Source organism: Varanus komodoensis, unplaced genomic scaffold (genome assembly GCF_004798865.1).
Source record: "Varanus komodoensis strain SLA01 unplaced genomic scaffold, ASM479886v1 scaffold5, whole genome shotgun sequence".
Lineage (NCBI taxonomy): Eukaryota > Metazoa > Chordata > Lepidosauria > Squamata > Varanidae > Varanus > Varanus komodoensis.
In genome coordinates this window covers 53,564,915-53,587,806 of record NW_025336087.1, presented here as the reverse complement: position 1 = coordinate 53,587,806, position 22,892 = coordinate 53,564,915, and the positions used below count along the sequence as shown (strand labels likewise).

Here is a 22,892-nt window from a genome sequence, read left to right as displayed (position 1 = left end):
TATTAAAATGTACATTTTTTCCTTACAACAAAATGGAAATATTTTGAGATTTTAATCCTTCTTTTTTCTTAATTTTTATATCTTCCAATTTTAATTCTCTGTTTATGAATACTCTAAAGTATTCTCTCTCTTTAAAGAACTGATGCTCATCACTTTTATAATATTTTGGATGCTGAATATATTTCATATCTGAACACTGAAGATGATAGCCCAGTTGTCCTTAACTTTTTGCCCCAACTTTAAAAAAACAGAAAACAAACAACATTTTAAGAGTCTTTTTCTTGTTTTGTTATTATTTTGATTACTAAAATACTTCTTTGTACTTTAATGCTTTGAGTCTCAAAGCATCTTCCTTGGCTTTTGTACATTTTTACATGTTTTTTCTATTTAATACTCTTTTTTCTTCCATTTTTGCATCAGTCATGGTTTTTGATCTTTTCACTGAAATGTAGAGCAGATTTGTTGTGTTTTCATTTGTATTCTTCAAGGAAGGCTTAGTGGGTCTGCTCTTTAAAAAGAAAAGAAGGAAAGAAAGACAGAAAGAGACGCTGGTTGATTGGGACAAGTGCCTGTAATTCTTCTTTTATCCACTGATATGTTCCAGTTCCTAGTGGTCCTCCTCGCAAAGTCGAGGTAGAGGCTGTCAACTCTACATCTGTTAAGGTGTCATGGCGGTCACCAGTCCCCAATAAGCAGCATGGTCAAATTCGAGGATACCAAGTGCATTATGTGAAGATGGAAAATGGAGAGCCTAGGGGGCAGCCCATGCTGAAGGATATCATGTTGGCTGATGCACAGGTAATTCACCTCATTGTCTAGATAACACAGAAATGGTATATTGATGGCACACCTATGTCTTTTTTTAGCTTGAACAGAAAACTAGAATGTTTCCTTCTTGTTTCAGTAGTTTATTGCCATCAGAGTAAAATACTGAATGGTTTTGAACCAAAATGTTGGACTCCTGTACCTCTGAAACTTATTTCATTCTGAATCTGGAGCTACCCATATTAAAAGGTGCAGTATGAGAACAGCCCCAGTTGCGTTCATGTACACATGCATGTTCATGCTAATTAACAGATATACAAGATTTGACAATATTGATATTTTGTCAAATCTTTGAAGTGAGACTTGCCTTGCCTTTCTCTTTAGGTGGTTCTCATTATCAAGACATGATTAGAAAAGCCTTGTGCAAAGGATTATTTTTAAGTGTGTCTACTGTACATTTTGTGCATTCATAAAGTATACGTGAGCTGTGCATCAATGTGTTACCATTAGTTTAAACTTCAGGTATTGTTCCTGTGCTCAGCAGGCATATCCTACAACTGAGCCTATGAATTCTATCTGTGGAAATTTGCATACTTGCATTCATTTCTTCCTATTTCAGTGGGCATGATCCAACTAATGTTATGCATTTAAAATGCTATTAATTTCAAATGGAAGGTTAAGCAAGTGCTTAAATCTTTTCCTTAAATTAAATCACTGGTTGGATTATGCAAGATATACATAATTAGAGCAGAACTTGATACTTTAGGTTTAGAATTCAGTGACATATTTTAAATAGAGCATGGTTTAATGTTATAACTGATCTAATAAAACGTAATGTCTGGTTTAAATATTACTGCAGACACCCCTGATGTAATATGCCAACAGCATGGAACTACTCCATTCTTTCTTATAAACTGTTATATAGAGAATCTGTGTTCTTAGCAGATTACGGAACTTTTGAAAATAAAGGTTTTAAGATATAGTTTACACACACACACACACACACACACACACACTGTAAGCTTGGGAATCTGTGTTCATAATGCTAGTATCATAATAAGATTAATTCTGAATCAAAACATAGTGATCATGTTGCCTTGATGATTGTTAAATTGTAGGTTCTAAATGAAATGAAACAGTTTATATGGAAATAATTTATTATAGCTTTAGTGTACTCACAACATAAAATCTGTATGGCTTTTACTGTGAAGATTTAAATCCATCCTGTTTTGCTGGTGAGTGCATTAAGCCATCCCATTTTATTATTTATGTCAAAGATTAAGAAAAAAATTGTCACTGTTCTTCGTGTACCTGCATTTCTAAGAAAGAGAACCATATAGTTGTATAGTGACTCCCATTTTTATACAGATCTTTTTTGTAGCCATAGTTCAGGTTCTATTTTTAAAAAATAGAAGAAGTGGTCTTGGTCATAAGAGTGTACTATTGGTTTCATTATGGATATGAAGTCTCCAGTACATATAAATTACCTCTACTAATCTAAACAGGTGCACCAAATTAATTTTGACAAGGTAAAATAGAAATGAAAATGAATATAGCTTAGTAGTATGTGATTAAACAAAATGTAGCCTTTCATTACATCGCAGCAGCCTGATTTAATGCAGTCATAAAAAATTAGTATGAAATAACAACACTCCCAACTGAGGTCTCTAAACTTTCCTGGAAGAAGTATATTCTGCAATTTAATAACAAGCAAGGAACTAAAAAACAATTTGCTGATTTTACTACCTAGATTTCACAATTTTTTTCCTACAAAGGATAAAGTTGCTTTAATTAGGCTACAAGTATTTCCTCATCTTTTCTGTTTTTCTTCCCAACATTCTTTACTCTTGATCAGTGGGAATATGATGATACTACTGAACATGTGAGTAAAACTGACTGGCCAAACAAAAAAGTGTGGTGGCTTTTGCTTTTCTGCATTAACCTTTACTTTTGGTTGTTTGCACATATGCATGAATTAACACGCTTTTTCATCACTTATGGCGTTTTTTCTGCCTTCTTACTCTTTTCTTGTGATTTTGCACAGTGTTGAATTTTCTTAAGTGTGTTAAATTCGCATAATAGTCCTTTCAATGGCTGGCACTAATTTTATATCATAGTGTATTTGAATATACTTTTTTAAAGTGCACAAATCATTTATCATTTCCATTAGCTTCATGACTCTGTACCCTTCAAATTCCAGTGTACTTGCTGTAAAACCAATGATCTCTTTTAGATGCTAACATAGTCCCCATTTCTGTTAAATGAGACACTATATTAAATGTATATTTGTGAAAATATACATTGAATGCTAGTGGCATTCAAACAGCTTTGTTACAGACAAGACTTTCACTTCCATCATCATCAGTTAAGATTCATCATTACTACTGGAAAAGCTGCTTCTTAATTTATACTTCTCTCCTTGCCCCTTCTGTAACCTTATTTGGAAATTAAGGGTGGACCATTTACATTCCTATTTCCACCCTCCACCCAATGAAACTGTCAGTCAGTCAACTCATGGTGAATTTCCACATAGGTCATATTCAGGTGGATGCTGCAGTAGCTGTTCAGATCTTGATCTGTGTTTAATTTTTGAAAGATGGCATTTCTTTTAAAAGATAATTTGATCAGGAAAATGTTTTGTGAATATAATACCACAGGATTTAAATACAAATGTTCAATGGGATTGATAAAAGACCTTTGGGTTTTTTCAAATATATCACTGAAGGCATTTTTCTCCTCAGCTAGCATCATGTGCTGTTATCTTACAGGATGGTTGTACTCATAGGTCAGATTCTGCTTTCATGCTAGCATTTTTCCTATATCTGGAACAACATATTTCTAAACCCAGTCCTTAACTTTTACACTGAGGGTTAATATAAGGCCCAGCACGTTTCACATATGCAACACAGCTGGCTGTTAGGGAAAGAGACCCTTGCGCACTTCCCATATTTTCCCTTTGGTTATCCTTCCCTTATGCATGGGTAACGTCTGCCGTGATTTTTTTAATGGACAGCTGAATGGGAGATATGGCCTCCCATTGGCTCCAGAGCTAATGATGCTATCTATGGACAATGTTTCCCATTGCCATTGAAATTGTTCAAAATGCCTGTTCAAAGGAGAAAGGGTAAAAGCAAAGCTCTATTGAGAGCTATGGCAGTTTTCACATAGGATGTTCTGAGTGCATCAGGTCATGTGTTCAACACCAGCTGTATGTACATTACTATTATGTTACTTTTATACCTTGCAGTTCTTCCTCTTGCAGGGAACCCAAGGCAACTTACAAGGTTCTCCTCCTTTTCCTTTTATCCTCATAGCAACAATCCTGAGAAGTAGGTTAGGCTGAGTGTCACCAGTGGGACTAGCTCCCAGATCTCCCAAACCTCAGTCCAGCACTCTAACAGTGATTGATGTAACACTGAGTGTAGTTAAAAACAAATACAGTTGCAAATGTTGCCATTCTTCTTGCCAGCCCTCTACCCCACAGCCGCACAAAACTAGTGCAGCCCAAATGGAACTGAACCTTTGTTGCATATTCAAATTGGAGCATGCTATATAAATTATAATGTATATAAACTATAATTTTGCGACATGATCCAGCCAGAGTTAAGGTTTTTGTGTGTCATTGGAAGTATGTTTATATTGATCACTCACTTAATTCTTAACTCTTTGTTGAGATAACTGGGACTTAAAAGGTACTTAATTTTGGCTAGATCATGCTCTTGATATCTGCTCTGTAAATTAAACATAATTAGTTTGCACTTCTGTTCACTTTATTTTCTCATTACTTTCATCAGTGATTATCAGTTTGATTCTCTCTCATGTATAACTAGTTTTAAACATGCATTGATCTTCACCCCATCTTTTAATTGTGTGTGTGTGTGTGTTAGGTTGCAATTTTATATCCGCTTAGTTAGGAATAAGTTCCACTGCACATGAAAAGTCTTTCTGCAAAGAAAATGTGTAAAGGAACAAATGCTTTTTGCAGCTTCCCTTGTTCCCAACAGTTCAAATTATGTTTAATGACTCTTTTAGATGTCAAATAACTCATTACTCAAATACTGAAAATCACTGTACAGAGATTCAATAAAACTGTTTCTTTTCAATTATTAAATGCAAGTCATTCTGAAATGCAATATTGTGCATGTTAAGAATATCCCTTCCCATCTTAGTGCCATCCAGATACTTTAGACTACAGTTCCCATCAACCTTAAGCACTGAACACATTGGTGGGGCTTATGGAAGAAATCAGGTTGGGGGAAACACGTTTAGAAGCTGGAACATGATTGCTATTCTCAGGGCTAAAGCTAGTATTTTCATTGTTCTTTTAATAATGGTTGGTAAATACCTGGGTGAAACTACTTCTGAATTTTTTTCTGTAGCTGGTCTCATTCTATGATACTGATGTTATGTCACAGGAAGCACATTTTAGAGAGGTGTGTTAGTATGTTTCTCCCTTTGAATACAGTTTACTCCGTGTTTGGCTTTATGCTTGATAAAACCATCTTGGGCATGCTGCTCAGAAATGCTTATTTCTTTGATGCAAAATCTCACACATCAGGTTCTACTCCTGGTATTCCCAAAAGCTTGCTTTCACTGCAAGTGGCACAGAACCTATATGCACTGAATGCAGTTATGTCTCAGCCAACTACGTGATGGAACTTTTTTTTGGATGTTGTAGTACATTTATTTTAATATGCATTCTGGGGTTTTTTTTATCACTTCATTTTAGGAAATGACCATAGCTGGATTGCAGCCTGAAACAACATACTCTCTCACTGTGACAGCCTATACAACCAAAGGGGATGGAGCACGGAGCAAGCCCAGACTAGTGTCTACTACTGGCGCAGGTTAATATTTGGAATATTTCCTTTATCATGAAGCCTTTAAAATAACATTGTGTGCTTTTTTCCTGAATTTAGATTCCAATTGCTTCTGTAGGTGGTTACAGAAATCCAAAATCTTGCTTTTTCAGTGCGATTTATGTATGCCTACCTTTTTCAGAATGGGTTGGGTCTAAAGAGCTCTCAAGACTTGTACATCTCTTGCCTTTCGTCCACTTCGTCCTGCAAAACCCCATGCAAGAGTGTTGCAAATCTCTTTGCAAAGGCCCCCAAAGTTGAAAAGGGCTTTTTAATGGAGGTTGCTGGTCAAGAAATACTATCCCTCTTGGCCACATGGAACTAAAAATACAGATATTTGAATCCCACCTTAAATATATAACACATATGGAATATTAAGGAAGCAGTGAAAGCAATTAGGCTAATTGTTAACCTACCCTCTAATGTTAAGCCTAGTTATTGCAACCTTCTACTGATACTTGAGACTTCATCTCACATCTCTTTTGCCAGACACTAAACAAGGATTAAGACTGTAGTTGGATGAATGGATGCGAAAGAGAAGGCAGGAGCTGAATATTTGTGCAGGAAAACAGTCTCCAGATTTTTTTTTAATGATAATGTTTAGGTTCATAGCCCTTGTGTCCTAGAAGTGATCAATCATTCCTCCCTTAGAAGAAACCCCCATCTCTGAGGCTTCTGTGAATCCATTACAATGTCAAATTGCTTCCAGCAAAGCAGAAGGAATGATGGAAGTGATTTTGGCCTGCTCTATCCTGCTTTGAAATGGACCTTCATGCCTTTGAGCTCACCTAGAGGGGGCACATTGGCAGCGGCTGGGTATAGGGCTGGAAAGGACCCAGGATTTCTGATTTCCTGGCCTCGTCTTTCCCCATCTGCCCACAGGAACACCCTCTTCCCTGTAATGCTACATCTGTAACCTCAGGAAACAGCTGGAGTGGGTCTTTCCATGGTGGGGTGGGGAAAAGATCGAAATGCAGAATCCCCCTCCCAGGGCCCCTAAGTTTGCTCTCTTCTTTAATTGAAATGGTTCTATCCTGTGTTTTCCAAAATGTGAGATATTACCCTCTTTTTAATAGTTAGAATTCAGTTACTGTGCTCTTGAATAGCACTCATTAATTCAAATGGTATTTTTGCAAGAGAGCTTCTGACCTGATTAGTTGTGACCTACTGCTGAATCCTAGCTATTATTATGGATGGGATATTGGACAAAATAATGTAATGCTCTTATACAATCTTTTTATTTTAGCAAATGATTTAGCATGCATATAGTTTTCTCCAGTTTGTTATTCTGTGACAGAAATAATACTCTTACCTCCCCCCACCTCCCTCCCTCTCTCCATCCCTCCCTGTCTCTCTACCTCAAATAGGCACAATTGATCAAGGTTCCTTTCTTTTTTTGGTTCTTCTTTTTCTTTTTTCTTTTTGTGGTTTCATTTTTTAATAGTTCTAAACACGAGGGCCACCACAAGAATAAAAGCAATTTACGGCATAAATAATGTAGTGACAGCTTCCAGCAGCCTCTCCTCCTTGAAATCTGAAGGAGTTATTATTCTATTTATGTGGACTCTCCTGCTTTTGCTTATGCTCCATTGGTTTCAATGATAGTTATAATACAATGAAAAATATGGCCTGAAGTACACATCTGTAGTCTTTTCTTAGCACTGTGGCTTACTCCTTTTATGCAGCAGTAGGGAAAAGTCAGAACTAATCAGGTAATAATACTTCATACATTGGAAAATAAAGAGGAAACGTATAAAATGCACAGGATGCTGTTTGCACAAGAATAAGGCATTAGCAATGGGGAGCAGGTGGGAAATAGCCATAAGACATAGAATTTATGTATCGTTGGCAGTAAAGGCTAGGATTCATGGTTGTCCCTGAATTTTTCAAAAGTAATCCTTTCCTCTTTTTGCCTATTCAAGTCTTCCCATGTTTATGGAATTGTGGCCAAAAGACTTTCACCTATGTACAAAAGAGCAGTATCAGTGGACTTGGGTTAACTCGAAGACTTTCAGATACTTCAAAAATCTCTAAGGAGGAAAAAAAAGTCCTAAGGAAGAGGCCTCACCTCTGCAAACCATTTCCATAAAAACTCCATAGCACAGAAAGTTCTTTGTCTGAAAGTGGAGGAAATGGCAACCTTATGCGTGTGGAGGTGCTGGTAGAATAAAATAGAGTAGCTTTCTGGGTGGTGTACTTTGGTTCTTGGGATTTTCTTTCAGTATGTTTAGTGCTATGACAAATGTTTTTTGAATGAGTTAGCACCTTTCACAGGAGCTATTTTGTGCTCTTAAATGTGTCTGCTGGTTGAAAAAACTTAAGGAACCTGATATAAAAACACATGCACACACACCAAGACAATTTTAATTATAATCAGCCTTTTTCTCTATGCTTAATCTATATGGAATTGTATCTGGCACAAACACTAATGTTAATTATGTTGTGCTAACATAAGCCACCTCTAGCTTGATCTCTATAGCATTTATTGGCACAACATGTCTATAGGTTCAGGTAGTTCTTTTTTTTTTAATGATGAAGATGCTTTCATAAATGCAATTAAGTTCCTCTTGCAAGTTAAAGTAACCCAGTTTAGCAAAAGCTTTACCACTTGATTCTAATGTACATGCACGGACACACGTGTGCTTGTACACATATGCCCACACAAGTTCTTGCCTCTTGTCAATGGCTTGAGAAGCTTGTACAGTTGTCTAGTTTGTCATCGCATCTTTGCCCAGTATACTACAATTTATCAGACTGGGAACAGATTGTGTGCCTACCTGCTTGCCTCTTCCCTGTCCCTCTCCCCTCAACCTTTGGTTACGTTATCTTGGTTGCTTAAACCATTGTTTTCCATGATACCCAAACCAGGAAACTGTGGTTTGAAAGCTCTCTCCACCCTAACGCTAACCCTAGCCATAGTTTATTAGACTGGAAATGTAGCATATGAAATGGAGATATGTGAAAAATTGCCATGCATATGTAGGAACCTTCCTTGTACAGAGTCTGGCCTGTGGTTTCTCTGGCTCAATACACTCTACCTCCATGGGCAACAGTTCCTTTGACCTACCTAGAGATACCAGTAATTCAACCTGGGACCATATAAAGCATGTACTTTATCATTTTGGCCATATCCGACATGTGAATCCAGTATCAGAAATGTTGTTTCTTAAATGATGAATGCAAACAAACTATTACATTTACACATGTAAGATTATTTGTTGATTGGCTTCAAGCTAACATGGTCTTTGCTTATCTGGGGTGTGTGTGTGTGTTTAGAAAGTAAAGGAGTCATGGAACAGAGAGAACCTGTGCCCAAGTCTTTTGCACTGTCTGAACAAGTAGTTGAGGAATGAGGGAAAAAATGTATGTCTGTCACATTAGGAATTGTTAAAGAATCATACAGTGTAATGTTAGAAAAAAATAACGCAGCTGCATTCTGTGCTAAAATAATATTGTATTGCAGTTCCAGGAAAACCTCGGCTTGTAATTAGCCACACACAAATGAGTACAGCTCTAATTCAGTGGCACCCACCTGTCGACACATATGGCCCTCTGCAGGGGTACCGCCTGAGGTTTGGCCGCAAAGACATGGATGCATTTACAACACGGGATTTTACCGATAAAGATGACCACTACACAGCTACTGATATTCACAAAGGAACTTCTTACATCTTCGGGCTTTCCGCTAGAAATAAAGTAGGCTTTGGGGAGGAGATGGTAAAAGAAATTTCCATTCCAGAAGATCTGCCAAGTGGATTCCCTCAAAACCTACATTCGGAAAGTGCCACCTCAACTTCAGTCCAGCTATCTTGGCAAGCACCCATCTTATCAGAGAGAAATGGTATTATCACCAAGTATACCCTGCAGTACAGGGATATCAATGTGGCACATCACCAAATAGAGGTCCCGGTTGTTCCTGCTGATACAGTTATGACACTTTCGGGCTTAAAACCAGATACCACATATGATGTAAAAATACGTGCACACACAAGCAAAGGGCCTGGTCCATATAGTCCCAGTGTCCAGTTTAGGACATTACCTGTGGATCAAGGTAGGATTTGTCTGCTTATGGCTTGTCTTTTAAAGGAATCTCGGTCTTTGGATGTCGCTATTTTTGAAGCTATAATTAAAATTGACCAAACCATCGTGTAATTGTTTCAACTAACACCAGAGGTAAAGTATGCAAATTTTCATGTGTTTTGGATTCGTTAGCATTCAGTTGTGTCATATCAGACAAGTCTGGCTCTCATCTACATAAAAATCACAGGTAAGAAAACTGTAACATCTGGAGTGGTCATTTGTAAGAATGGCATTTTGTTTCTAAAAGCAGGTAGGGGGATTGTTGGATATATGTATGGTGGAAGTGGGATGGGATCCAAAGGTAAAAATATACGTTAAATACATTGCTTTTCCTTTTCCAGCAGTGTTTGCAAAAAATTTTCATGTCAAAGCAGTGATGAAGACATCAGTATTACTCTCTTGGGAGATACCAGAGAATTACAACTCGGCTTTGCCTTTCAAAGTAAGTTATTTTGTAATTTGAAAGACTTGAGGGGTAAAACTCCTGATGGAAGACTGTTCTGATGATATCGTTTTCCGGCCAGACTTTTTTTTTTAAGAAGCTTATATAGAAATTCTAAAACTTGCTGTTTAGTTAGGTTTTCTGACAGTGTGAAATTTCCACTTAATATAAGCATGGTGACAGCCGTCCAGACTTTTGACTGATCTTAGATATTGCTGATGATATCAGCCTTTCTTCCCTTACAACTCGGTGCCAGTTGCATTAGAGTAATAAGTATAACAAAAATAAGAATTCTCTTCTTTTTTTCTGGTCTTTAAATTGTTTTAAATAACAGGCTGTGTTTCATTCACTGTTGTAACTAAATAAAAGCATGGATTAACATTTATTTGGGGGATATTTTGAAAGACAGACGCTCTTTTTCAATATCCCTAAATTATTTTCCAGTTTTGTTTCTTTTGTTGCTCTCTTAAAGAAACTGAAGATGGAGAAACTATATCTTTTTTCCCTTCATTTCTGCACTTTAGAATCAAGGTGCATTTAGGCAGTGTTGGAAAAGTCACCAGAAGATTATTTTTTCCTGGACATCCTCCTGTGACAAAACAGTCATTATACATGCTATATTAAATAGCATCCTGAGAAGAAATTTAATTTAACCTATCTTGTTACTTTATTTTTATTAAGTTCAGTTTCCCAAGTGGGAATCGGATGGGGCAGCAGTGCTTTACATCTGTCAGACAGCAGTTCCATATGCCCCCAGAAAGCTCTGTATTGAGAATGGAAATACAGGTGATGGTAGAAGCTAGTTTCAGACTGTCTGGGGGCATGTGAAGGTCATGGATTCCCTGGATCCAAAGTCCCCATGCTTCTTCAGCACAGCTGAGGTAAAGCTCCTTAAATATGCCAGCCTGAAGCTGCTGTAGGCTTTTCCCTTCCCATTGTAACTAGCAGTATGTTGGGGTAGGGGTAGAGGCAGAGGCAGTGGAGAACCAGAAGACTCACTTAGGAGAAGAAAAATCTATCATCCTCTTGCTTTCCTTGGTGTTTGCCAGTGAAGCTTTGGAAATACCACGTGAGGTTCTACAGGCAGCTGATTGGCCACTGTGTGAACAGATGGACATTTGGTCAAGATGGACTTTTGGCTCTTCCTATTTTCTTACACTACTGCAAAACTCTCATCCTCTTAGGATTGCTCTGTAGGTTTGTACATTGCCATTATATGCTATGCAGTACAATCCTAAGACTCTACTCAGAACTATATCCAGTTTAGTTCAAGGGTCTTACTGCCAGGTAAACCTGCATATAATTTAAACTAAACTTTTGAACTAAAATTCTCCATAACATTTTTACTTTAAAAACACATGTATTGTTCCCAGTATTTTTCTATTGTGATAACAGCAGCAAATAAATTCCAAATTTTTATGCAATTATTTTATTCAACTGATTTTTCACAAAATCCTTAAAGCACTATCCTTAAATAAAGTTCATATCTAAATAAGGTTATCTGTTAGTGTTATAGTATTTTCCTATGTTGTTCCTATAGATTGACATTTGTGTTATTTAATCAATTACTGCATAGCAGGCTTCCCAGTGAAATATCCTTAAAGACAGACACAGAGTAATGCAATTCCGAATACCTTAAACTGAGTGTTTCATACATTCCTTTAACCATAACTGAGATATAATATTCAAAATATACTATATTAACTTTTTGAATCTTATCTTTTGAATTGGAATATAAAAATACCTGCATCCTTTACTACATCTAGTCACTGATCATTTGAAGATTTCAGCTGTGCGGGGGAAAGCTCACTTTTTCAATCTTCAGTTCACATCAATGACCTAAAATTTATGTACTAGGAATTACTCCCTCTAATTCAGGGAATGCAACAGAACAAACCAACGAAGTTTAAATGATAACTATATCGTGGATAAGCAAATGTCCATTCTTGCTTCCTTCTCACTATAAAATAAGCAATTCTCTTTCTTCAGATGGATTTCTTGAGCATGGTGTAGCATCTTCCTTTGGCCAGGTGCTTTATGTGGTAACAGAGGGACTTAGCTGGATCAAAATCCTTTCCTGGGTTATTCTGGTGGTGTCAAGGTGTACCCTCCTTTCTCTTGCACTCCTTGCATCTTCAGTTGGTCTCATCCAGATCCAGCTTGGGCCCAGGACATTCTTATCACAGTGTTGTTCAATAGGAAAAAATACTTAAACATATACAATAATAAGACAGTAATGTCAGACATGGAACAGGAGCGTTAGTACTCTTACGCAAATGTCAAGAATTTAGTATTGTTGAGTACCACTTTAACTTGGTCACTAGAGTAGCCATATTCAGTAGTCAAAAATTTTCAAGTAAATAGTGAAAGAATATGCTGCAAAGTTGGATATGTTGAATATGCTGCAGAATAATAGCACATGCATGAGGACATCAATCTGTGATGAGAAAGAAGATGAATAGAATATTCCATGTTCCTGAATATTGCTGGACCAGAATCAGAGCATGTAACTAATTGGGCTAAGCCAGGTGAAGAGGGCAAACTGTGGCACAGCTGAGCAGAAGTTTTGAACAGGTGTGTATTTCAAAGAAAAGTAAAATATCTGATTCAGAAAGATTCCACAAGAGGATTCAAACTGAAGATGCATTATTTGAGAGTTTTAATAGAACTCTCAAATAATAGAACAGATGATGATCCTGAACAGTTTAATAGAACAGATGATGATCCTGAACTGCAATGATGGATGGTGATTTTGATTGGAACTAGAAATTCAAAGATGGAAAAAGAGAAGGTTGTCAGCATATTGCAGCATAAATGTTAAATTATGCCAGTATAAAAATCATAATCAATATGAACTGATTTCAAAAGGAAATAATTTTCAGAGTATAGAACACTTAAGGCTAACGATACCACATGGGATAGCAGAAGGTAACAGTATTGGTACAGAATGAAATAAGAAAGGCATAGAATGTTATTGCTATATTAATTAGATAAATACCAGCTTCCTTATTCTCCATATATGCCCAGATCAGGCAATTAATTATTAATTGAATATGGACTTCTAAAAAATATGCTGAATATGTGTAGTTAATACCAGCTAAACAAATGTATGGCTTATTTATGAAATAAAAGTTTATAAGTTACTAATGGAACAAAGCCAACAGTTCAATATATATAAAAACAAAAAATAAAAAGATGTGAATCAAGTGATTTCAGCAAAGTTCTGGAAATGAATCTGGGAAAACATTCGCTTGGAAACCCTACATTTAAACCTAAGTCACAGTTTTTAGAAACTGTGTTTCAGTTGTTATCTAACTCCTGAAACATTGATTTTGCAATCCTGGATGTGTCCACTCAAACCTAAGTCCTAAGGAGTTCAGTGAGGCTTCCACTTAGGTAAACACACAGCAATTCCGGTGCTAAATTCCAAAATAAACAGCAAATAATGGTGCTAAATAGATTAGCTGAATTTTGGGAAATCCCACTAGATGGACAGAATTCATGCTTCAGGAGATACTGCTTTTCCAGGCTACTTTTTGCATTAGGATCAGCATAAGAGTTAGTGGGTAGTGGCTAAGAGCACAGTGCCACTCAGTCATGGAACTCACTAGCTGAATTCACTGGTGAATTTTGGCTGTTCACAGACTCACAGGCCAACCTGCCTCACAGGGTTGTTGCTACAAGGATAAGATTGAGAGGAAGAGAATTATGTAAGCCACATTGCGTTCCTTGAAAGGAAAAAAGGCAGGATATAGATACAATGCATAAATAAGGAAGTGCGATAGCTCTTTGAAGGTACCGTCAGAGTCAAGGTAAACAAATAGACATGCTTTAATAGATGAAGAAAACTAATGATTTCATTAGAATGACACTACAGAAAAACATGCGTACTGTGACAGTATGCAAGAGAGGAGGTCTCAAGACATTGCACCCATCTGACCGTCTCCCAGAAATTTATACATGTCACAAAGCGTAAGAACAAAGCATAAAGTTACTCATTTTACCTCATTTTTATAAACAAACCTTGCCACAAACAGCAACATTTTATAATAAAAGTAACATTTTACTTATCATAGGAGTTGAGACTACAAGCATATGGGCAAATGCAAAGCTTCCGGTCTCTGTTCTCTGCTCTCTGCTTCTTCTACACGGTGACAAGGCTCACATCATCCTGACCTAAGGCCTTTCCTTACACTGATTCCTAACAGTACCAGCTATGTACTGATGATCTCCTATGGGGCAAAATGACCAATAGCTACCAACAACTCTGCAAATGACCGGAATTTTAAATCTAAAAATAAATACACACAAATGCATATCTCAAGTGCAATAAATTATAAACTTGGATTAACACCAAAAATAATTATTAGATATTAGCAGTGTACGGGTTGTCTCAAATACACCACTGAAATGGAACAGACTAGAAATACAATACTAAACAGATAAATTTATGCTTGAAAAAAGTGAACACTGTGGAAAGCAAATGGATCAGCAAATATCCCTACTGTTGCTGCAGAAAGGTAATTGGAATAATGCTGTTCCAAAATTACAATGATTATTGAAAGCTAGCACTTTTTGTTTGTATAGCCATCAGACCAGTGCCTTGCCAGCAGGCACAAAGAAGAAATGCAGCTACGGCTACAAAAAGCTTAATTTGGCTATGTAAACCAGCCATTGCCCCAAGCAATCACAAGTCTGGTATCAGTTACTTAAGTCAATTGGCAGATGTTATTCCCAGGATCCAGAAAATGTTTCTGGTTTCTTGATTTTAAGCCAGGAAAGGACCAGTAGTTATGATATAATATTATTTCTATTGGGCTAATCTGTGTTCAGGTAAAAGGGAATACCATTGGACTAGTGGCAAAGACATTTTTTAAGATTATGTATTCTTACTGTGTATACTAAGAATGCTGATACAAATATGTTCTTACTATACTTCACTATTTAAGCTTATGAAAATTCACCTGCTCCAAAATATTTCCACCTTGGGTCTTCAGGGGTTGCTTTAGTTGCACCTACCAAATGTGATAGTATAATCTGAAAACGTTGACCCAGTATGAGGACTATTGATGGAATGAAGAGTATCCAAGCTCAACATCCTGTGTTAATGGAAATGACTCAGGAAAAGGAATTGTATGGATATGAAGAACAAGACAAAAATAAGCAAGAAAGTTCTAGCCATTGAAGCCTGCTTACAGAATTCAGGGCACAGAAGGCAGAAGTAACTGCAATCATCCCATGTTTATATTGAACAATGAGGATGCCTGGATGTCACATTTGTGATGCCAGAAATGCCATCCAAAAAGGCAAGGGGTTCCAAAAAGGCAAGGGGAAACAGATTTCAGAAGAAAGTGTGCATTAACTGTAAAATTTAAGAGAGGAGTCCTGAATTCTTCTGGAAGAGAGTGCAGCATAAGATGTAAAAAAATACCTAAAACTATTTCTAGGTATACATGTATGATTTTTAAAAATACAATGTGAATTGTAAGTTTAAAGGATAAAAACTGGGAAGGTGAGCTGTCATTGTAAGAAAATCAGTGTTACAATACAGACTGGATCTCATCCATCCTAGTCGGTAGAGACACTGGCACAGGCAAGATTGGTTTACAGCTATCTTGTCCTGAAAACCAGATTAATTTAAGGCTGCCTTCAGTTTAAGCAATCAAAGTTCAGCACAATATACTGTGAGTCTGTGTCATCTTTTCCTAAATGGTGAGTCACTGCAGCTTTTTCTTGCTTCTCTTTCTAGCCATCCTTTTTTTTCCCTGTGTGACACCAGCCACTACACTTTGCATTTCCCCCTAGACTACATTCCCCCATTCAACCGAGCAAATAGTTCACCTTTTCCCAATGTGATCCAGTCCATAGGCCACCCCATTTCCCCTCCTCTTTGCTCACATGAACAATCACCCTACTTCCTGCCTTTTGCTTTGTTTCCTTGCTTTTTTCCGCTTTCCCTTACATGCCCATGCCTCCTAATGAGGAAGGACCATTTCCCACTGGAAGAGTACTTGTTTTGCATATAAATGATCCCTAATACCTCTGAAAATGCCTGGAAAATTTTCTGTCTTGAAACCACAGAAAGTTGCTGCCAGCGAATATGGGCCATACTGAGCCAGGTGGATCAATGGCCTGATAGACCACAAGACAGGTTTCTCTATGTTCCCATTTGCCATTCTTCGGAAAGAGTGGCTTCTTCTGCGGGAGAGGAATGAAACTCTATTGTCTGGGTGTCATTCAGGACAATTTTGGACTGACATCTGAACTTTTTTCCAGGAATTTAAAGAACAAAGTCAAATTCAAGAAACATACTAAATTAGGGCTGTCATTTTTGTAAAGTAACCAGTCACTGCATATGTATGGCATATATCCCAAAGGAAGCATTGTTAAGGAATGTAAATATGAACTGATACATACACGCATTTGTTTGTTTGTTTTCTGTGCCGGCATTATATTCCAAAGTATCTCAAGACCATTTACAAAAATGGTTACCTGTATGGACAAAAGGCTATTTGAGAATGCCTGTAGTACGTTTCCTTGTTGGGAGATTTGGGAAGTAACTGATATAACATCCACTGATGATTAATCAGAATAGTAGGCGCAAAGGAAAGGAAATTATAGACTTATTAGCTGCCCTTATGAATTTGAGGTACGCATTTTTATAAGCAGATTCATTAGTCATATAAAGAATAAGCCTTTCTTAGACAGCTTGGCTTCTATCATATGTAAATTCTGCCTCATTGTAAAACCAACTGGAAGATCATCCCTGAACATTTTCTCAGGGGTACTCTTTATTATGGATGGCGTATCTACTTCTCTTCGAGCACAGCACTGTATGTGATCAAGCTTGGAGTTAACTCTCCTGGCGGCCTGCTTCTGCTGGTTAAATATAGCTTCTACATATTCTCAGTAGGTTCCCAGCTTGTTGTGAGGCATTTGAGTTCTCCATTGTCTGGGATTGACATGGCATCCTATCCTAAGCCTTTGCTTTTCTACCAGATTTCATGAATTGATTGACAGTTTCAGCAGGTTTATCTGAGACAAACAACAATCCCTAAGTGCTCATTATTAAGAAAATGGATATGTTTCACAGTGGAGAGAAGTAATCAGTGGTGTTTCTCAGGTATCTGCAGTAGGACTTCCATTATCTAACTTATCGTGAATTATCTACAGTCAGGGATAATAATGACACAGTCAAACTTGCAGTGGTCCCAAAATTATTAAGGGTGGTGAAAGCCCAAGCAGATTCTGAAGCATTTCAAAACAATCTCTCCAAAGTGGATAAACGGCAGTTTTTTGGCAATATATTGGCAATTTTTTTTTCTCCCTCTGACTAACATTCAGGGTTACCAAATGAAATTGAATGGTAAATTCAGCACATACAAATAAAATATTTATTCATAAATTGCAGGATTAGATTTTACAATCTTTTTCTACAAGATCTTACAGCACTGATACTTATTTATTAGATTTATATTTTGCTTTTTTTCTTTATGAACGCAAAGTAGCTGACATGATTCTCCTCCTCCTGTTCTGAATCTTAACCCATAGGAGCAACCCTGTGAGGTCGGATGTGCTGAAGTCTGTGGCTGACCCAAAGTCACCCAGGTGGCTCCATGGCCTCGACTACAACCCAGGTCACCTGGGTCCCAGGCCTGTGCTCTTAACCACCACACCACGCTGGTTCTTCTCATACTGATAGCCACTGGGCTTGATGTTTAAAAAGAATTTGGCGAAATTCATTGTCATTATCCACAATAGCAAAATGAAATCACCATTCCAGGGATCTTATGTAAGGAATTAATACTGTCTTCATACTCTCCTTGTGGACTTCCCAACGGCCATCTGCTGACTGTCATGGGAAACAGCATGTTGGCCTAGGTGGACCCTGAAACTGATCCAATGAGGACTTTTAATGTTTTTTAAATTCACTTACTTATCAATAATTATTCATAAACTAATGCAGAGGTATACATTTTCAGTTAAATTACACCCATACTAGATAAATGCTCTATGAGATAATAGATGGCATTGCTTTTTTCTTAATTATTAATATTATGCTACAAAAAATCCCCACTTTTTAGATCCTGTATGATGATGGGAAAATGGCAGTTGAAGTGGATGGCCGAGCTACTCAGAAGCTTATCACCAACCTGAAGCCTGAGACATCATATTCGTTTGTGCTAACCAATAGAGGAAATAGTGCGGGAGGTCTTCAGCACAGGGTGACAGCAAAGACAGCACCGGATGTTCTGCGCACCCAGCCACTCTTCATTGACAAGACCAATCTCGATGGAATGATAACAGTGAAACTACCAGAAGTACCTGCAAATAAAACTATAAAGTAAGTCAAAATTGATTTGGCAACCATTTAAGAACCTTTCAGGTGTACCTTTATGTTTAAAGACTGACTTTCGTAGTTTCAGCCTTTGATATATGCATCAGTTAACAGGCAAGCATTTAATGATAAATCATCAGAATTGTTAGTTTTTTATTTTTATTTATTTATTAAAACATTTTTATGCCGCCCCATTCGCCGAAGCCTCGGGGCGGCTTACAACAAGTTTCTTCATTAATTATTTGTACTTCAAATTTATATTCTGCCCTTTTTCTGTAAGGCAATCCAAGATGGTTTTTGTCATGGGACTCCACTGTATTTGCTAAAGAGGATGAAGCCTTCTCCCTGTTTAAATCTGGAGGTCCTTACAAACTAAAGTACTTGCCACAAAAAAAACTAACCTGAAAGCTTTATATCTTTCTTGCAATTGGTTAATACTATTAAGAGGTAATAATAAAGGATTATTGTAATCTAATACTCTTTATACACTTTGGCATTCCTTCCCTGCCTGATTGGTTAACAGTTTTAATTACAGATGTGATTAAACTTTTAATTAAACTTAATTTTTTGGCTTACAACAAGAAGAATATTTACATTGTTGTTTTGGAACACAGTACATAGTTGCTTTGGAACACAAGGGCATCAGCAAGCATACTTGAAATTCTTTTCTTATCTGTGGGTCACTGTGACCACCTACATTTTCTTTTTCGAAACTCAAATCCTCTTGTTAACCTTTTCCTCAACATTTGCATGAGCTTCCTATGTGGTTTCCCATCCTGGCACTGACCAGTTTCAAACCTGCTTGCTTTCTGCAAGATCATCTGCTTTTACATTAATGCCTTTCTGTGAGGGAGAGGAGTTTTTCTCTATTATTCAATTCCCCTTTCCCTACAAAGAATCATAGTAGGCAGCTACCTCAGTTGCTAGGATCAGTTAGCACAAGCTAATCCTAGTCTAAAGAACTTCTTATTTATTTAGACATATATCGCCACCTCATAAAGATAAAATGCTAATATACAGTATTATGTACAGTATTATGGGGCGGGGGGAGGCTTTGAAGCCCTGGTGACAAGAACCACTCTCTTTACCTGCATAATGTAAATTATTCTCAAGAAATAACCTTTAGTTTTACTTTCCCAAAGGTCAGATAGGATGCTAACTCCTACAGAATCTTACAGAACACAAGGGGCAGCTTAATAAACATGCAGTTTAACACATGGAGGTGATTTTAGCAGAGATGGTTGGTAATGCTGTCAGTGTGACTTCTCATCCATTGCAGCTTTTCCTTTGAGCTTTATAGGAGCTTGAAAGGATCCGTGGTCTTGACATCCTTTACCAAAACAGGTTCACCACAATGGAGCTTCTGTGAAGCTGAAAAGAAAAACTGCAATGTATAAGAAGCTTCACTAATATAGAAGTCCACAGCCTTTCTTGGATTTTAGTGAGAAATTCTGGAAAAATTTCCTTTAAATAAATGAAGTGAATTGTTAACATGACAAAAATACTTCACTTGGGGCTGAGTAGGCAACCCAAACAAAAAGGACAGACAGAAAATTGTCCACTGGCTTTAAAACAACAGTATTAAAGTCAGTCTGATGTATCTACCTCATTTCACTTGCTTTATTAGAGAAAGTTGCTTTGGTTTCAGTGCAAGTGCAGAGGTACTTGCAGAAAAAGAAAATAGTCCATAATAGCATTCGGGCAGAACATTTCGGTTCACCTGATCTGCATGGTTCCAAAAGAGGCAAAGGGATTTTAAAAGTCCTATTTGCAGGACTCAGAGACCCGTGAAAACCAGCTTTCCTTTCTTAGACAGAGTGTAGTGTGAACTAATGTGAAACTAATGTGTAACACTCCAGCTCTTGTGTTAGCAATCCAGGTAGCCAATCAATAGTTTATTTAAGTATTTCGTTTTGCTATATTAATGTTTTTGAACTCCCATCATGAAGTAACTAGCTAGTTTAGATCAGCTGGGCTAGTGTAAAAATGTATTGAACCAGGAAAGTGGTTACAGATATTTATTTATTAAGGGATTTTCTGAAGGGATCTAAACTGCCAGACACTTAAATAGAAATGTTGATCTTTATCAACATATACAGCTGTGTTACGCTTTAATTCCCAGATTATCTTCTTACATATCTTTTTTGCAGATGTTAAAAATACGATTCAGTGGAACCTTTTTCTTTCTCAGTGCTGAGAAGCTGCCCCTGCCCAAGTGCAGCAGTCTTGACCCAAATAGGGGCCATCTCCACTCTTTCTTCCACATGGACAAGCCTAACATACATAGTAGAACCATGTGATAAGTTACTACTTAAATGTTTGAATTTGTACACAGAATGTCTCTACTGAATCTTCATGACAGATTTATCAGTTTAAGGCAGGTGTGTGCACTCATAAAAATACTGCTTTTTCTCTTCCATACAGTTGTTCTCTCTAAAGTTGTAAATGGTTTGTTACCACTTGAATTTTCCTTGTTAGAATCATATGTCATTCTACATTTGCTCGAATCAAATTTCACAGCAGATTTTCAACTTCTACAATACCTGTATAAGTAGAATATATCAACACTGAATTTTCCATCAGTAATTGAAAAATCAGCTATGTCAGAGACAATAGGAACAGTAGAAACTGTTAATTTTCTACTTCCTCCTCTTCCAAGTTCTCATCCAACTATCTAAACCAACATTTATGAAATGATGGAGGAAAGGACCAGTCCAACCCTGCCCTTTTCTCAGTGCCCTTGTGTACTTTTTACAAATATTGAAAAAGTAATTTGAATAAGTAAAGTGAAATAGAAATTAAAGCAAGGGCAGAAATTCAGCTGCCTATTGTGAGAAAGGGTTCTAAAACAATTGCACAACTTCATCTATCATTCTCTCGAGATTTAGCATTCTGTTATATGACACACAGAACCTGTCCACATAACAACAGCAGTTCTGCATCCATGAAATAGTGAGGAGCATGAATCCTGCCATGGTAATCAGTGGGACAAGCAGCTTGCTCCTCCCCACTTGCCAAGAGGCAATCTCAATTGGAGCCCAAGAGCAGGATAGTAATATTAAGGTAAGGCATTGCATTGCTATCCTAAATAATAGAAATATCAAAAGAGGGCACATGCATGCTTTCGATTCTTCTTGGCATGAGTCTGCTGTAATGTAGAAAGAGAGGTGAATTTTGTGCTTTCTACCTTAGGAAGATAAATGTTCCAGAAGGCTAAGGAGTGCATTCTCTCTTCATGTGGGAGATATGCAAGCAGTCTTCAGCCCTCTCTCCTGTCCTTCACACACACACATTGCGTGTCACACAAGGACAACAGAGACTGTTGCACTTACCATTAAGGGGCATTGATAACCCAACCACCCACCTTCCCTGGACCTTCATCTGCTAGTGAAGGGATAGTGATAATGTCTGCAATGCCTGTAGGATTCCCTCAAGAGTTGCATCTTATAGGGCTCGGTGGGAAGTTCTTTATGTTTCACAAGGTGTCTGAATTGTTTCAGTCTTTTCTTCCTTCAGTTTGCATCAAAAGAAGGGCTAGACAAATTACATATGTCTTCAAAAGCAGCACTGGGAATATCATGAGGCCAGGCATATTTTTCTGTACATAGCTACATTCTCATTTTAACAGAGACCACCAAAAGGACAGGCAGAGAGAGAGCTGTTGGGCGCAGTGGTTCACCCTTCTGTAATGTAGAAGAACATACATCAGACCTCAGTGTTCTCTCTCGACCATAAAGCTTGGGGTTGGTACAGGTGTTCATCCCCTGATTCACCAAAAGATAGAAAGATCTTGCAAATAGATGTCTGAATTAGGCCTTTTCCAGTTATACATCTCCTGTAATATCCAAAAAGGAGCAAAGTTCTACTGCAGTTATGGATCTTAATAGACTGTGGTTGGCTAAAGCACTGTAAAGCAAAATTATAGGAATTGAGCCAAGTACAGTATGTTTAGCTATTCTGGACTACTACACACACATTCTAATTAATAGGACAGTAGCAGTTGAATATGTCTTCTCTTTCCAAAGTTTTATAATAGACACTGCTTAGAAAGACAATTTGAAATTCCAAATATACCAACTTGTGATTTAATTCTAAAATGTAATTCTGCAATAAATGGATTTGGCAGCTCAGTGTTCTGTTCACAATTCTGGAACATGGTTTACAAGGCTTCTTAAATGGCTTCGTGCAGATTAAACAACAAAGATAGTACTAAAGAGCTGACAGCACAGTGCCAATAGAGATTCAAAACGATGGACAATAAAGAGTTGCCAGGAAAGCATGAAACACAGCACAATCAATAAGTGTTATTGCTCTAGTTGCAATGATTCTTGCTGCCTATAAGACTCCCATGTGTGTGACGAAGGAAATGGGGAGGAAAATGAGTAGGTTGTTAAATATTGTTGGAGAT

General features: G+C 37.4%; 1 protein-coding gene across 17 annotated transcripts in view; it reads left to right on the top strand.

The window, feature by feature from the left end:
- The window catches only part of PTPRD (protein tyrosine phosphatase receptor type D), a 530,840-nt gene that overhangs the window by 377,296 nt on the left and 130,652 nt on the right, over positions 1-22,892 (top strand). For 9 of the 17 annotated variants that reach the window (XR_006416251.1, XM_044445966.1, XM_044445967.1 and 6 more), the window contains 6 exons: positions 605-798; positions 2,621-2,647; positions 5,495-5,612; positions 9,088-9,675; positions 10,046-10,146; positions 18,231-18,490. Coding sequence is in view for 16 of the 17 variants with exons in the window: in XM_044445966.1 (XP_044301901.1) it covers positions 605-798; positions 2,621-2,647; positions 5,495-5,612; positions 9,088-9,675; positions 10,046-10,146; positions 18,231-18,490 (1,288 nt within the window). In the remaining variant the exon portion in view is untranslated. The remainder of the gene's footprint in view (positions 1-604; positions 799-2,620; positions 2,648-5,494; positions 5,613-9,087; positions 9,676-10,045; positions 10,147-18,230; positions 18,491-22,892) is intronic. The other 8 variants (XM_044445974.1, XM_044445970.1, XM_044445968.1 and 5 more) reach the window with 5 other exon arrangements.